Below are 17,499 nucleotides of genomic sequence, written 5' to 3'. Positions count from 1 at the left end.
GCCATAAGTCAGCAGGAGGATGGAGAAGGGAGGTTGATCCAATTATCATTATCTACGTCTTGTGGAACCTTCTCTATCTACAATGTATATGCGCCTAATATAGGCAACAAACATTTTTTTAAACAATTGGAGACTAGACTCCTATTTGACTCCAAACCTAACAAAATAATAGGTGGAGACTTTAAGTCGGTGGTCTCAGTTCATGAGGATAGGAAAAACAGTACTGGTACTCCGCAATCGGTTACCTCGCATGACAAAGCACTGGCACCTCTTTTGTCTAGCTGCCAATTAATTGATTCATGGAGGTTTTTGAACCCCAGCAATAGAGAATATACACACTTCTCACACGCCAACGACTCTTGGTCTCGTATTGACTACTTTTTTGTATCTTCTCCTCTGTTGGCTAAATTGGTAACGGTGCAAATTGATGATATTGTTATTTCTGATCATACTCCAGTGAGGTTGGAACTGTCAAGGGATTTCCCTCGGGGCCCAGACTTCTTGTGGAAATTTCCAGATTATTTTTTGCAAAGACGACTCTTATTTCCTCTCTCAAGATTTGGTGGAACGAGTTCTTATCTGACAATTCGGCACACCAAGATAACCCCACATTATTATGGGAATCGGCCAATGCGGTACTTATAGGAAAAATTTTGGTATATACCTTTTCTCACAGGAAGAGGGTTATGAAAAAATATAGTGAACTGTCCTCTGAACTGAAACAAGCCTACACTACATTTCTTCTTGATCCTTCCCCTCTTAATAAAACACATTGGTCCCAAAAACAATCTGAATTCAATCAATATGCAGATATGAGAGAAAAATTCCATTTATCTCAAACAGAAGCATTCTTTTATAGATTTGGTAACAAATCAGGAAGGATGATGGCCAATTTAGCTAAAGGTATGAGAAAGCCACAGGGAATTTTTCAATTAAGAAATAATAATGGGATTATTCACACTGACCCTAAATCAATTAATGAGATTTTAGGCTCATTCTATAAGGACCTATATAAAAAACCAAAACAAACCTTGCCCCTCTCTGATACACTCTTTGATAAGGTCAAATTACCATTTTTTTCGGAGGAGCATAAACTATATTAAATAAACCTATTTCATTGGAGGAGATTGCCACTACAATTAAAAATTTGCAACCAAACAAAGCCCCTGGACCTGATGGATACACTTCTGACTTCTTTAAATCCTTAACGGAATTACGGAAGAGGTGTCCCCGCTATTAGTACCGATCTTCAACAAAATAATTTGTGGCAATCCCATTTTCCCTTCCGCAAATATGGCTTATGTCAAATTGTTACTAAAGCCAGACAAAGATCCATTATCCTCCAAATCATTCAGACCGATTTCCCTCATAAACATCGACATCAAGCTTTTATCTAAGATAATGGCTGACAGACTGACCTCTATTCTACCCCACCTTATATCCCCTGCACAAGCAGGCTTTGTTATAGATCGCTCAGCCACACTAAATATTAGGAATTATTATTGGCGCTCGATAAAATCCACTCTACTCCTGATCTAAAGAGATCCACAGCAATTATCTCCCTTGACGCCGAAAAAGCCTTTGATAATATAAATTGGGATTGGTTATACATGGTTTTGACTAAAATGTCATTGTCAGGCCCCTTTTTTAATTACATTCTTAATTTATACACGTCTCCTAAAGCCCAGGTATATACCCCGGGTTTTCTATCCTCTCCCTTCCCTCTTGAAAAGGGAACGAGACAAGGATGTCCTCTATCCCCCTTACTTTTTAATCTGGCTCTAGAACCCTTAGTCCGTATTTTGTCAGACCCTAAAACTTTTTCAGGCATCCAATTTAACAAAAAATCAGTTCAGGCGGCTTTTTTTGGAGATGACATCATTTTGTTCATGTCAGATCCCTTCCTACATTTACCTCTGGTGTTGGATCTACTTAAAAATTTTGGCTCATATTCTGGTTTCAAAATAAACACTAAAAAATGTGAATTGCTACCATTAACTGAAAACGGTATGAAACTCTACCCAAAGAAATCTTTTTATGATATTAACATAACTACATCCCATATCACCTATTTGGGTATAAAAATAGGACGGCTACCATCTTCTCTATATACATTAAATTATCCCCCCCTCATCAAAAAAATTACTGATCAGTTGAAGTCGTGGCAGGATTTGCCCTTATCTTTTTTGGGTAGGGCGCATCTCCTTAAGATGATAAGTACCTCTAAAATTATGTATCAACTCCAAACTCTGCCATTACTATTACTATTGAAACACTCTGACGTAATCACACTTAATAAGGCCTTCAGTCATTTTATATGGAGAGGAAAACGTCCTAGGATTAGCCTTGGCAAACTTATGTCGTCCAAGGATGATGGAGGCATCAATTTTCCTAGTATTAGAAATTACAACCTTGTTTGCCTTTTTCGCTACATAATTGACTGGCACCACAAAAGACATACATGCTCTGATTACTCTTTGGAATCAGACTATGCTTACCCCTTTAATTTAACTTCTCTTCTACACTCTCGCTACTCTTCTCTACCCCCAGCAATAAAAAAAATCAGTAACTTTTAAAGACACTATTTCCGCTTGGAAAGCAGTTAGAAAAAAATATGGCCTTTCTTTCAGTTTCTAAACACCTGCCGCTATGGCGGAACCCGGAATTTCCACAGGGCAGTGAAAATAAATTATTTCTTAAATGGCAACAAGCAGGTATACATAACATATCTCACCTACTTCACCCAAACGATCGGAGATGGTTAACGTTCCCTGAATGTATAGATAAATATGATCTACCTCTACAGCATGGCCTCCAATTTGAACAAATTAGATTATCCATTATGTCAAACTTAAAGGATGTCACCTTCGAGACCTTTCAAAACGAATTAGATATAATTTTACTATCTCCAAATGGTACTCCCTCAATTTCTAGTCTTTACTCGGCTATGAAATCTAATTTATTAACCCCTTAACTACTGGTGCCGTATTAGTACGCATATTTGCGTACTGCCCGTTCAGTGAGGGCTGCTGCGCTGAGCCCTCACTGAACCGAGCACGTCAGCTGATTATTATAGCTGACATGTGCCGGCAACAGCCCCGGGTGGAATCGCGATCCACCCACGGCTGTTAACATGTTGAATGCCGCTGTCAATCTCCGACAGCGGCATTTAACGCGCGCTTCCGGGTAGCACGTCATAAGCCCCGCCCACCGGCGACCCCGTCACGTGATCGCGGGTCACCGATGGGTGGGCATAACAACCCAGGGTCTGCAGCAGACGCCTGTGGTTGTCATGATCTTGTCGCTATGAGCGCCACCTAGTGGTCGGCGCTCATAGCACAGGACCATTTCTGCTGCATGCAGGGGACCTGCTCGTCCCCTGTATGTAGCAGAGGCGATCGGACAGTTGCTGCTTCTAGTCTCCTATGGAGACTATAGAAGCATGCAAAAAGTAAAAAAAAAAAAAGTTTTTAAAAATATAAAAAAAATATAAAAGTTTAAATCACCCCCCTTTCGCCCCATTCAAAATAAAATATATAAATAAAAACCCTACATACACATATTTGGTATCGCCGCGTTCAGAATCGCCCGATCTATCAATATAAAAAAAGAATTAATCCGATCGGTAAACGGCGTAACGAGAAAAAAATTCTAAATGCCAGAATTACGTTTTTTTGGTTGCAATAAAATGCAATAACGGGCGATCAAAACATCGGATCTACCCCAAATGTTATCAATAAAAACGTCAGCCCGGTGCGCAAAAAATAAGCCATCAACCAGCCCCAGATCACGAAAACTGGAGACGCTACGGGTCTTAGAAAATGGCGCTATTTTTTTAAATTTTTTTTACCAAATTTTGGAATTTTTTTTCACCACTTAAATATAAAAGAACCTATACATGTTTGGTGTCTATGAACTCGTAATGACCTGTAGAATAAGAAGGGCAGGTCAGTTTTAGCATTCAGTGAACGTGGTAAAAAAAAATAAAAAACAACTGTGGTATTGCACTTTTTTTGCAATTTTACCGCACTTGGAATTTTTTTCCCGTTTTCCCGTACAGGATATGGTAAAACTAGTAATGGCGTTGAAAAGTACAACTCGTCCCGCAAAAAATAAGCCCTCACATGGCCATATTGACCAAAAATAAAAACGCTATGGCTCTGGGAACAAGGGGAGCAAAAACGAAAATGCAAAAATGGAAAATGCTCCGGGGCTTAAGGGGTTAAAGATACACCCTGATGTTTTCTTTACATATTGGAAGCAGCAACTAGATGACGTTGAAATCCCTACTAAGATTAGATCGGGTTGGAATATATTTAGAAAATACATTATAAACGAATCATGGAGAGAGACTCAGTATAAAATAATACACGGGGCCATTTACGCTTTTAATATACCGAAAAAAGATCCCTTGTCAAACGGGATGATTGCATGCCCTAAATGTCATCACCCATACTCTGATCTTATGCACTGCCTATGGTCCTGCCCTGATTCAACAGTATACTGGAATCAAGTCTCAGATGTGATAAAGACTATATGGGGCCCAGGATACACTCTCTCCATATGTAGCCATACTACATCATTGGAATAACCCAGAAAATCCTGACCAAAAATCGAAAGGCCCCCCAAAACTGCTTCATACTCTACTCCTCCTGGCAAAAAAACAGTTACTTAAACATTGGCTGGATCCTATCATTCCCCCTATAGCAGAGCTAATAATCCAAATGAAACATTTTATGGGAGTAGAGCAATTAGATACCCTTTGTAACAAAGAATAGCAAGCTGGCAAATTTCTATCAAAATGGAAACAGTTTATTATAACCTGCTGTTCTCTGTCTGAAAAAAATAAAACTGTCCAACCATTTACCTCTAGAGAATGATATATTCTGGAGGATCTAAATAATTACCTAGGACTCTTACGTGTTAACTAAAGCAGGGGAGAAATTCAGCACAATTTATCGTTATTTAATTAATTCCATTGAATGTAGAGGACTGTAACTTGCTAATACTTAGTTTAGATGTCTATTTGTTAAGCCAGCTAACCGGAACTTATTGATTATTCATTGTACATGATCTGTGTACAGGTTCCTTAATTTGTACATCCTGGCTTTGTTTCGTTTTATATGTTTTTCTATGATTTGTTCTGTTAAAAAACAAATAAAAATGATGTTTGAAAAAAAAAAAAAACTGTTTGCAGGAGCTGCGCCATGTCTTGCTGGTGTTCGCGGATCCTACAGTTGCGTCATGTTCTAGGCCATCCATCTTGATGTGCATCTCTGCTTCCCTCTCCTCTCACCCACAACACAGATGAGGTGGACAAACCATTCTTAATCACTGCAGGAGCCTCTAGTTGTAATGGCAGTTGGTGTTGTTCATTAATCCAGGCAGCATATTTATAAGAGACCTCATCCATGTCTTCCTGCCTGCAAATAAGGTCCACTGGACAGCTATAGTCTGAGTCTGGCACAGTGTTGTCTTGTGCGTGAGCTTGAGAAAGGAGTTTGTCAGGCAGGATCTCCAGACTTATGTCGTAAACTAGCTTAACCTATTCCGACTGCAGCCAGTGACGTTACAGCCAGTTAGAAGATGGTGATAAAGAGACAAGAAGTAATGGAATCTAAGGCTATGATCACATGTCCAGTAGTCATCAGTTAGAACGGATCCAGCAAAAATCCGTTGACAAAAAAGTTGTCCAGACACAACTTTTTTGTCTGTTAAAAAAAAAAACAAACACACAAAAAAATCAACTGATTTCAACTGGATCTGTTTTTTTTATTTAACATGAAGTTTTTGGAAAACGGATCCATTAAATGGCCATCTGATTTTCTCCCATTTGTACAGGATCCATTTTTTTTTGCTTACTGGAGGTGAAAAAAGGAATATTTCACATATATTGGCAGCACGGTGGCTCAGTGGTTAGCACTGTAGCCTTGCAGCGCTGGAGTCCTGGGTTCAAATCCCACCAAGGACAACATCTGCAAGGAGTTTGTATGTTCTCCCCATGTTTGTGTGGGTTTCCTCTGGGTTCTCCGGTTTCCTCCCACACTCCAAAGACATACTGATAGGGAATCTAGATTGTGAGCCCCAATGGGGACAGTGGATATGGTGTCTGTAAAGCACTGTGGACTTAATGGTAATATATATAAGTGAGTAAAATAAATAAATATACTATTGGACATGTGAACTTTCAAGTAATCACCCATCCCATTTGAAACTGATCCAGTAAGCGAAAAACGGATCCTTTTCAAATAGGAGAAAAACAGATGACTATTTTACAAATCCATTTTCCATAGACTTCAATGTTAAAAAATGTATCCAGTTGAAATCAGGTTTTTTCAGCCGGACAAAAAAGTTGCCTGCACAACTTTCCTGTCAATGGATTACTACTAGACATGTGAACTTATCCTTAGGACACAGAAATGTTCTTATTATCATATTTCCCTAAGTTTTAATTGCCTTGTGAGACAATTTTAAAGGAACATAATTTGAAAAAAAAAGTCAGTTCACCTATATGTATGCAGGTCACTCACCTCCTGTGCACAGAACACTTGGAGCACAGCAAGATGAATGTGGAAAGAGATAAGATAAGATCTAGCCGTCGGACTCCTGCCTTAATAAAATGCATCTTCTTTATTGTAGATCAGTAAAACAACTCAAAAAAAGTCATACGAGAGTTAAAGGTTGCAATTTTAAAGGAAGGGAGTAGATAAGTTGAATAATATTTCTGCTCCAGCTGCCATGCTTGGAGTGTGTACTCACCAATTGGTTGATCTCAACAATCTGCATGGTTACAATATAAACACCTATGGTGCAATAAGGACTTTAGTGATAACCCATGCTTTAAAAAAGCCCAATTATATGATCTGAAACAGGGCTTTGTTGAAACTGAAACTCAAGTTGCGTTTTGGTGTTGTGACATACAGGTGCTTCTCACAAAATTAGAATATCATCAAAAAGTTAATTTATTTCAGTTCTTCAATACAAAAAGTGAAACTCATTATATAGAGTCATTACAAACAGAGTGATCTGTTTCAAGTGTTTATTTCTGTTAACGTTGATGATTATGGCTTACTGCCAATGAAAACACAAAAGTCATTATCTCAGTAAATTAGAATACTTTATAACAACAGCTTGAAAAATGTTTAAAATCCAAAATGTTGGCCTACTGAAATGTATGTTCAGTAAATGCACTCAATACTTGGTTGGGGCTCCTTTTCCTTCAATTACTGCCAGGGCTGTGGAATCTGTGTCCATTTTGGTGGAGTCTGAGTCAGTATAAAATGGACCGACTCCAATTCCTAAAATATATAATAAATTGGGTACAGTATTTCATAGAATCATAGAATGGTAGAGTTGGAAGGGACCTCCTGGGTCATTTGGTCCAACCCCCTGCTCAAAGCAGGAGTCACTAAATCATCTCAGACAGCTGTCTGTCCAGCCTCTGTTTGAAGACGTCCATTGAAGGAGAACTCACCACCTCTCATGGCCGCCTGTTCCACTCATTGATCACCCTCACTGTCAAAAAGTTTTTCTAATATCTAATCTGTGTCTCCTCCCATTGCTTCTAGTCTTTCCTTGTGCAAATGAGAATAAAGATGATCCTTCTACAATGTGACAGCCCTTGAGATATTTGTAGACAGCTATTAAGTCTCCTCTCAGTCTTCTTTTTTGCAAGCTAAACATTCCCAAATCCTGTAACCATTCCTCATAGGACATGGTTTGCAGACCCATCACCATTCTGGTCGCTCTTCTCTGAACTTGCTCCAGTTTGTCGATGTCTTTTTAAAATGTGGTGCCCAAAACTGGACGCAGTATTCCAGATGAGGTCTGACCAAAGAGGAGTAAAGTGCGATAATGACTTCACGTGATCTAGACTGTATGCTTCTGTTAATACATCCCAGAATTGTATTTGCCTTTTTTGCTGCTGCATCACACTGTTGACTCATGTTCAGTCTATGATCTATTAGTATACCTAAGTCTTTTTCACATGTACTGTTGCTTAGCTCTATTCCTCCCATTTTGTATATGCTTTTTTCATTTTTATTGCCCAGATTTAGTACTTTGCATTTTTCCCTGTTAAAAACCATTCTGTTAGTTACTGTCCACTGCTCCAGTTTATTTAGGTCTTTTTGAATCCTCTCTCTCTTCTCTAGTATTAGCTATCCCTCCTAGCTTTGTGTCATCACCAAATTTAATCAGTTTACCCTCAATTCCTTCATCTAAATCATTGATAAAGATGTTGAACAATACAGGTCCCAGGACAGAGCCTTGTGGTACCCCACTTGAGACATTCATCCAACTGGATGTGAAGCCATTTACGACCACCCTTTGAGTCCGATCACTAAGCCAGTTATGAATCCACCTAACAGTTGCCTTGTCCATTCCATACTTGGTAATTTTTTCAATAAGGATGGTGTGAGATACTTTGTCAAATGCTTTGCCGACGTCAAGATATACTATATCTACAGCATTTCCTTGATCCACCCAGTCAGTGATTCTGTCATAGAAGGAAATTAAGTTAGTCTGACATGACTTGTTAGTTACAAACCCATGCTGACTCTGGTTAATCACTTCATCCTTATCCAGGTACTTACATACATGTATTTTAATAATTTGTTCAAAGATCTTTCCTGGTATAGAAGTCAGACTCACCGGCCTATAGTTCCCTGGGTTCACCTTCTTCCCCTTTTTGAAGATAGGAACAACATTTCCTCTTCTCCAGTCTTCTGGGACTTCCCCTGTTCTCCAAGAATTTTCAAAGATTATGGAGAGTGGTTCTAAAACTTCTTCTACCATCTCCTTCAGTACTCTGGGGTGTAATTCATCTGGACCTGGAGACTTGAACTCATTTATGTTAGCTAAATATTCCCTCACAATCTCTCTGTTTACAGATAACTTAGATTCTTCTATTCCTTTAATAGGACAGTGAAGATCAGTTGATGTTACATTTTCTTTCTGAGAGAAAACAGATGCAAAATAGGAATTAAAAAGTTCGGCCTTATCAACATCCTTTCTTACCATTTCACCATTTTCATCCTGTAAAAATCCTATAGCATCTTTGACTTTTCTTTTACTTTTGACATACCCCCAAAATCCTTTTTTATTTCTTTTGACATCTCTTGCAAGCCTTAATTCATTGTCAGCTTTAGCTAACCTGATGCGTGCCCTGCAGGATCTGCAGACTGCATTATAATCTTCTTTAGATATGCCTCCCTCTTTCCATTTGATAAACATTTCTTTCTTTCTTTTTAGCATGTATTTAAGTTTTGTGTTCAGCCATCCTGGTTTCCTTAAATGCTTCCCATTCTTCCTACTTTTCGGAATTGTTAACGATTGTGCTTTGAGAATCAAATTTTTAAAAACTTCCCATCCTTCCTGGACATTTTTGTTCTTAAGGACATCCAGCCATTGGATCCCTCCTATTCTCTTTCTGAGTCGCTTAAAATCTGCCTTTCTGAAATCTAACCTTGAAGTTTGAGTCTTCACATGTCTTCCTCCTCTAGTTATCCAAAATTCTATAATAGCATGATCGCTGCCTCCTAGGGTTCAAGCCACTTTTACCTCCTCAACCATTTCCTCCCTGTTTATAAGGATTAGATCCAAAGTAGCAGACCCCCTACCTTTTGGAAGATAAAGTTGTCAGCAAGAGAGGCTAAGAATTTGCTTGACCTGTTAGTTTTACTTGAGAGAGATTCCCAACAAATGTCTGGATAGTTGAAATCTCCCATGAACACTACGTCATATTTTTTGGAGAACTTGGTCATTTGATACATAAAGAGTTCATCCATATCTTCAGCTTGCCCAGGTGGCAAAATGCTGAAGATATGCCTACAATGGTGTCGTTTCCGTTGTTCTCTCCTTGTATTCTTACCCAAATAGTTTCCACAGAACTCCCAGTCTCTGCTTCAATCTCTGTGCAGATATACGCTTTTCTAACATACAATGCGACACCTCTTCCTCGTTTATCAAGTCTGTTTCTTGCAAATAAGTTGTATCCTTTTAGCCTTGTATTCCAATCATGTGTGTCGTCCCACCAAGTTTCAGTGATTCCAATGACATCATATTCCTTTTCCTGCGTTAGTAGTTCCAATTCTCCTTGTTTGTTGCCCATGCTTTGTGCATTTGTATAAAAACATTTTAGTTTGTGATTGGTTTCTCTTCCTCCCATATTTTTATTTAAATTTTTTTGTCTTTGTTCTTCCTTTCCACTTCCAGTAGCAGAGATCTCAATAGTATTTGTCAGCTGTATATCTTTTTCTGGCCTTTTGCTTCCCTTCCCACATTGTTCTAGTTTAAAGCTCTCCTGATGAGTGTAGCAAGGCGACTTCCAAATACACGTTTTCCAGTCTTCGTAAGGTGCACCCCATCTCTAGCAAGTAGTCCATCATATAGGTAATTCATTCCGTGATCCAGAAATCCAAATCCTTGTTGACGGCACCATCGACGTAGCCAGTTGTTCACCTGTAGAATCTTATTCCACCTCATTGTTCCATGGCCATCCACTGGGAGGATGGATGAGAAGACCACCTGCGCTCCCAATTCTTTCACTTTCTTGCCTAAGTCTTCAAAGTCACTGCAGATGGTTTCCAGGTCCTTTCTTGCGGTGTCATTTGTCCCCACATGTATTAGCAAGAATGGGTAGTGATCTGTAGGTCTGAAGAGTCTTGATATCCTGTCAGACACATCTTTAATTTTTGCTCCTGGAAGACAGCACATTTCTCTTGAGGTTATGTCTGGTCTGCAGATAGCGGCCTCTGTTCCTTTCAACGGGGAATCCCCCATGACCCCCACTCTCCGTTTTTTCTTTCTCCATCCAGGAGGATTCTGAGGACTTACAAGGTTATTCATTGTGGGCAAAGTCTTATCTTGCTGTATTTCTTCATGGTTCTCCTGCGTGCGAGCCTGGTACTGGTTCCTGAGCAGTATGGGTGCTGACTGCCTCTCGATCCTCCTGCTTCTGTGGGTCACATGCTTCCATTCCTCTGTTTCGTCAGGTGCAGTTCGAATTTCTTCTCTTTCTGTATCATGAAGAGATAATTCTGCTCTGTCTAAGAACTCTTCACCTTCCTTAATGATTTTCAAGGTAGTTAACCACTCTTCTAGATTTCGCAATTTTTCCTCCAACAGGGACACAAGCTTGCATTTCTGTCATGTGAAGTTTGGCTTTTCCACTGGCAAGTCTGTGAACATGTAGCAGGATATGCAGCTCACCAAATGGCTCCTGGACTCTTCCATGTTCTTATTGTTGATATGTTATGAAAACAGTGAAAAACGCTCCAAAATTCTCATGCTGGTAGGCGCGCGGTTCACTGATGTCCTCCTTTCAGCTCCAACGGCCAAAATCCAGTGTTCTTTGAGCTCGCGGATACTCTTCACTTATCCCAAAATGCAGTGAGAATATGCAGATTGTCTCCTCAGGACTCCTCCCCTGGTTCAATGCTGTTTGTGGGGAATATTTTTTCAGAAGAGTTTGGGAAAGTTATGAAATGTCCTATAAATGTCTGTCCTATTCCTGATCTAAGGGTCTAGACTTTTAGCTGAGACGAATCTGTGTTACAGTAAAATTTATCACTTAAACATGAGCCATGTATGAGAGAGTCGGAGTCGTGGAGTTGGTGTCATGAAAATTGAGGAGTCGGAGTTGGAGTCGGAGGTTTGGCTTACCGACTCCACAGCCCTGATTACTGCATCAATGCGGCGTGGCATGGAGGTGATCAGCCTGTGGCACTGCTGAGGTGTTATGGAAGCCCAGGTTGCTTTGATAGCAGCCTTCAGTTCGTCTGCATTGTTGGGTCTGGTGTCTCTCCTCTTCCTCTTGCCAATACCCCATAGATTCTCTATGGGGTTAAGGTCAGGCGAGTTTGCTGGCCAATCAAGCACAGTGATACTATTGTTTTTAAACCAGGTATTGATACTTTTGGCAGTGTGGACAGGTGCCAAGTCCTACTGGAGAATGAAATTTCCATCTCCTAAAAGCTTGTCAGCAGAGGGAAGCATGAAGTGCTCTAAAATTTCCTGGTAGATGGCTGCGCTGACTTTGGTCTTGATAAAACACAGTGGACCTACACCAACAGATGACATGGCTCCCCAAACCATCACTGATTGTGGAAACTTCACACTAGACCTCAAGCAGCTTGGATTGTGTGTCTCTCCACTCTTCCTCCAGACTGGGACCTTGATTTCCAAATGAAATGCAAAATTTACTTTCATCTGAAAACACCTTGGACCACTGAGCAACAGTCCAGGTCTTTTTCCCCTTGGCCCAGGTAAGATGCTTCTGGCGTTGTCTATTGGTCATGAGTAGCTTGACACAAGGAATACGACACTTGTAGCCCATGTCCTGGATACATCTGTGTATGGTGGCTCTTGAAGCAATGACTCCAGCTGCAGTCCACTCCTTGTGAAACTCCCCCAAATTTTTGAATGGCTTTTCTTAACAATCCTTTCAAAGGCTGTGGTTATCCCGGATGCTTGTGCACCTTTTTCTTCTACCACACTTTTTCCTTTCACTCAACTTTCCATTAATATGCTTGGAGACAGCACTCTGTGAACAGTCAGCTTCTTTAGCAATGACCTTTTGTGGCTTGCCCTCCTTGTGGAGTGTGTCAATGACTGCCTTCTGGATATCTGCCAAGTCAGCAGTCTTCCCCATGATTGTGGAGCCTACTGAAACAGACTAAGGGACTTTTTAAAATGCTTAGGAAGCCTTTGCAGGTGTTTTTTGTTAATTATTCTAATTTACTGAGATAATGACTTTTGTGTTTTCATTGGCTGTAAGCCATAATCATCAACATTAACAGAAATAAACACTTGAAATAGATCACTCTGTTTGTAATGACTCTATATAATATGAGTTTCACTTTTTGTATTGAAGAACTGAAATAAATTAACTTTTTGATGATATTCTAATTTTGTGAGAAGCACCTGTATTTAACCCCTTCGCGACCTTGGATTTTTCCGTTTTTTTTGCGTTTTCATTTTTTGCTCCTCTTCTTCCGGGAGCCATAACTTTTTTATTTTTCGGTTGATATGGCCATGTGAGGGATTGTTTTTGTGTGAGGAGTTGTACTTTTGACCAACACCATTGATTTTACCATATCGTGTACTGGAAAACGGGAAAGAAATTCAAAGTGCAGTGAAATTGCAAAAAAAGGGTAATTCCACAATTGTTTTTTTTTTTTGTTTTTTTTACCATGTTCACAAACTGCTAAAACTGACCTACCATTATGATTATCCAGGTCATTACGAGTTTGTAGATACCAAACATGCATAGGTTCTTTTTTATTTAAAATAGTGGAAAAAAAATCCAAAGTTTGCAAAAAAAGTCGCCATTTTTCAAGACTTGTAGCGTCTCCATTTTTCGTGATCTGGAACCGGGTGAGAGGTTATTTTTTGTGCGCCGAGCTGACGTTAATTGATGCCTTGTTATTTTATTGCAATGTTGCAGCAATTAAAAAAACTTAATTCTGGCGTTTTGATTTTTTTCTCGTTACTCCGTTTACCAATTGGATTAATCTGTGTATTGTTCTATTTTGGATTCAGCCCTGGTGTGTGTAGCAAAAATGCTATGCGCGCCGACCTGGCAATGACAACCACAGGGGTCTCCTGCAGACCCCGGGTTGTCATGCCAACCCATCAGCAACCTGCGGTCATGTGACATGGGCGCTGATGGGTGAGATTAGTGATGCGCTTCCGGCGCGTGCATGTTAGATGCCGCTGTCGGAGATTGACAGCGGCATTTGACATGTTAACCGCCGGAGGTGGATCACGATTCCACCCGTGGATCACAATTCCACCCGTGGATCACAATTCCACCCGTGGCTGTTAGGGGCACATGACAACTGTATAGATCAGCTGTCATGCACCCAAAAGTATTCGGGCTCATCACCGAAGCCCGCGAGGAGTGCTGGGATACGACCTTTGACGTATAAGTACGTTCAAGGTCGTAAAGGGGTTAAAGAGTAACTGTTGTTTTAATTTATATTTCATAAATCAATAGTACATGTAAAAATAAGCAATTTTGTAATATATCTTATTAGAGAATTCTGCTTATTTTTCCTCCTGGATTGATCTTTCAGGCTAATTTAATGAGTAAAATCTGTATTCAGTAAATACAGACTTTCATATTACTAAGATAAAAGATGACAGTTGGTGCTAGTAAAATTCTATAGAGAGAGGAGGGGGAGGTGCTAGAATGAGGCAAACATTCTTTTGTAAAGTTCTAGTAAAAAAGTTACAGTTCTCCAAAGAACTTTATGAGCACCAATTGTCATCTCCTATATCTCAATAATGGGAAAATTTATTAAATGAAGACAGATTGAGGAGCAAGGCTTAAAAGTCTCCTCACCTTGGCATGCCAGGCTTGACATGTCACTCTCCGCAAGGAGAAACATTACCCCTTGGATCCCTACCAATGAATTGAGAATTTTAAGAGAGAATGATCAGTTCAGGAGGAGAAAAATACAGATTTTTCTAATAAGATATATTGCAGAATTGTTTTTTTTTTCATGTATACTATGTATTGTAAGGCAGCGCTTGTCATTATCCTGGGGGATACTCGCTTCGCTGCGTCAATTTAAAACACACCAGCCATATTTTCCGGTATTTCTCAACTCAGCAGTTTATTAACTCCATAAACTGCTGATTTCCGGGTCCAACTCCGTGGCCCACCGACACACATATAAAGTCCACGAGCCCAAGTGGCAGACCGGCCCACTTGGCTCTAGTTACAGCCCCCCGCAAGGTAATAATAAAACAATGTCCATGAAAATGTCCATAACACAAATAGTATTACCTACGTCGGGCTTTAGCTGCTTTGGTCCACTTGTTTCCCAGATGGGGTCTCTAGCCTCTGGCCCTCCAAGGCTTACTGACATCCACACAGGATCCAGGCTTCAGACAAACAGTGTCCCTCCCACCCACCCGGGGAACAGGCCTCATGCCTCTCTCACAGGAACACTGCACACCTGCACCACTCACACTACACAAATCACCAGGGTTTTATATCCTGTAGAAACAGCCACAGGACCTGTGCTTATCTCACAGTCACGTGTCCATACCTTCTGTGAGCAAAAGGACCTGTGTGATGTCACAGTCATGTGACCAGTCAGCTGAGGGGGAGGAAATAGCATAAACAGACATACTAGATCATTATAGCAATGCCGCTGCACCACAGTATTTACAAAAAAAATGAAAAAAATTGTTACTCAACTTTTTCACCTACTTTTCATGAACACTATTTGTTACATAAAAGATTTGTCACATTTTTATTGGATTTCTCCTACAACGTAAAATGCCAACTTTCAGCTGGAAAATCTATAGTAGTGCGACCAACTTCAGATACCCGTCCTAATATGTTTTATAAAAGGCCAATCCTGACAACTATGACTTCTAACATTATGTATATTTTATGTTTCATAACAATGGAAACTAATGGAATTGTTTTCTACATTTTAGCCAACTGATTGAAGGTAGTGAGGTTCTACAGAAAATGGAGGACATCCCAACATACAATGAGAGACCGAAAGTGGACTGCATGATTGTGGATTGTGGCATTTTTACCCCTTGACAATTACATATTTTCTATGTATTTTCTTTGGCATTTATTCTCTTGTAAACGTAATAAAAACACTGAAATTTTATCCAAAGCTTGTCACGCCACTTCTCTGCCCACTAATGTAAAGTAGCCTCTGCCTGTAGAGAAATTTGCCAGATTATCTGAGCTCTTGTAATATAGCCGATAAGTTGTTTTTTTCCTGCATCCGATCAGTGTACAATGTCTTTTGTAAAGGAAACGCTTCCTAAAAGGCAAATTACTGAAGCAAGACCTACGCAACACTAAACAAGCAGGGAGCACTGGGTGATTTATCTTGCAGATGTGGTGTCACTGATCTAGAATATAACATGGGTTGTAACCCACTGAAAATAAAAGGGCCTTCCCCAAACTGTTCCCACAAAGTCAAAAGAATACAGTTGTCTGAATGTCTTGGTATGCTGAAGCATTAAGATTTCCCTTCACTGCAACCAAGAGTCCAGGGCCAAGCCCAGTAAAACAACTTCATAGTATTATGCCTTTCTCAGCAAACTGTACCCAGACTCGTCAATCAAACTGCCAGATAAATTGTCACTCTACATCACTCATTTCCACTTTTACAAAGTCCAGTGGTGATGTGATTTACACCACTACATGTGACACTTGGCTTTTGACGGGGATGAGATAATTTCATTACATGGGCCACTCAAGTTCTTCTACACCGAACTCACCCAGCCAAACCCTTGTGAACCTTGCTAAGACCCCCTGTGACAAAGTCACTGGCAAAGTACTGAAGGTGAGAGATGTTTCACTTAGGCTGAGTGAGTTGCAACCTAGAAGTTTTCTCCAGCACACTGTGTTGAGTTCACTTAGGCTGAGTGAGTTGCAACCTAGAAGTTTTCTCCAGCACACTGTGTTGAGAGGGGTTAATCAGCCATTTTTAATGGGCTGGGTTTTATGTGAACAGCTGTAGAGCAGGTGGGAGGCTGTTCGCCACATCTCCACCACAGGGTGTGGCCTGCGATATAAATAGAGAGGCGCTTGTGTTTGGTGCTAACCTGAACATGTGTTTTTGCTAATCCTAAGTGGCTGGACCCCAGCTAGTGTAAGGACATATCTTTTCTTTAGCTTTGCCGTTTTGCCAGAAGGGCCGTGTTTATTTTTATGAACTCTACATTGATTTATGCTGTCTTTTTAATAAACCAATAAGAAATTTAAAGAGACAGCATTCAGTCTCTACCCCTCCATGAGCAGCCGAGTGAGCCGATCTACCACAGGTGGTGTTTCGAATGCGGGCAATTCCCCCAGGGAGCCCGTGTGACAGCTGTGGATAACCTGCATTTCTTGGGTGAAGTCAGCAGTGAGCCAGGAAGCGAAGTCAGATAGTATGGAGGACCTGATTAAGTTCCCCAGGCCTCTATGGGATTCTTCCCCTTCAAGCTGCTATACAGACTGCACGCTAGCGAACTTCTGGACATTGCGAAGGAGACCTGGGAAGCCGAGAACAACCCACTGGAGCGTCAACGAACATGTGGCCCAGATAAAAAACTGAATCGCCAAGGTGATGCCAATTGTGAGGGAGAGCCTTCAATCCCAAGAGGTACAAGCAAGGCTCTACAACCAGTCGGCGAGACTGAGACAGTTAAGCCCTGGAGACTGAGTGTTGGTGTTGATCCCCACGGTGGAAAGCAAGTTTCTGGCCAAGTGGCATGGGCCATTTGAGGTGGTCAAAAAGTTGAGTGACATCAACTACAAGGTCCACCAGCCAGGGAGAAGAAAGCCGTACCAGGTATACCTCATCAACCTGCTTAAACTGTAGCGAGACAGGGAACCGATGGAAGCTATGTGTCTGGGGGCCAATCCTGAAGCCAGGATCAAGGATGTCACCGAGACACTGTCGCCAGCCCAGAAGCAACAGTGCCGAGAACTGCTTCAGCGGAACCGAGACCTGTTTTCAGAGTTGTCAG

At 40.6% G+C, this 17,499-nt stretch overlaps 1 protein-coding gene and 1 long non-coding RNA gene across 3 annotated transcripts in view; one reads left to right on the top strand and one right to left on the bottom strand.

The window, feature by feature from the left end:
* Positions 1–14,919, bottom strand: part of LOC141259602 (uncharacterized) — a 32,305-nt gene extending 17,386 nt beyond the window's left edge. The window contains exon 1 of one of the 2 annotated variants that reach the window (XR_012318439.1): positions 14,795–14,919. This is a non-coding gene — a long non-coding RNA (uncharacterized lncRNA). The remainder of the gene's footprint in view (positions 1–14,794) is intronic. The other variant, XR_012318440.1, reaches the window with a different exon arrangement.
* PPIL6 (peptidylprolyl isomerase like 6) overlaps positions 1–15,641 on the top strand; it is a 58,248-nt gene extending 42,607 nt beyond the window's left edge. The window contains exon 8 of the mRNA XM_073675836.1: positions 15,457–15,641. Coding sequence (XP_073531937.1) covers positions 15,457–15,568 — 112 coding nt within the window. The 3' untranslated portion in view covers positions 15,569–15,641. The remainder of the gene's footprint in view (positions 1–15,456) is intronic.
* Positions 15,642–17,499: the final 1,858 nt, after the last annotated feature.

This window comes from Phyllobates terribilis, unplaced genomic scaffold (assembly GCF_046119375.1).
Source record: "Phyllobates terribilis strain yellow unplaced genomic scaffold, ASM4611937v1 Scaffold_3__8_contigs__length_932513732, whole genome shotgun sequence".
In the NCBI taxonomy this organism is placed as follows: domain Eukaryota; kingdom Metazoa; phylum Chordata; class Amphibia; order Anura; family Dendrobatidae; genus Phyllobates; species Phyllobates terribilis.
This window is presented reverse-complemented; position numbering and strand designations above follow the sequence as displayed.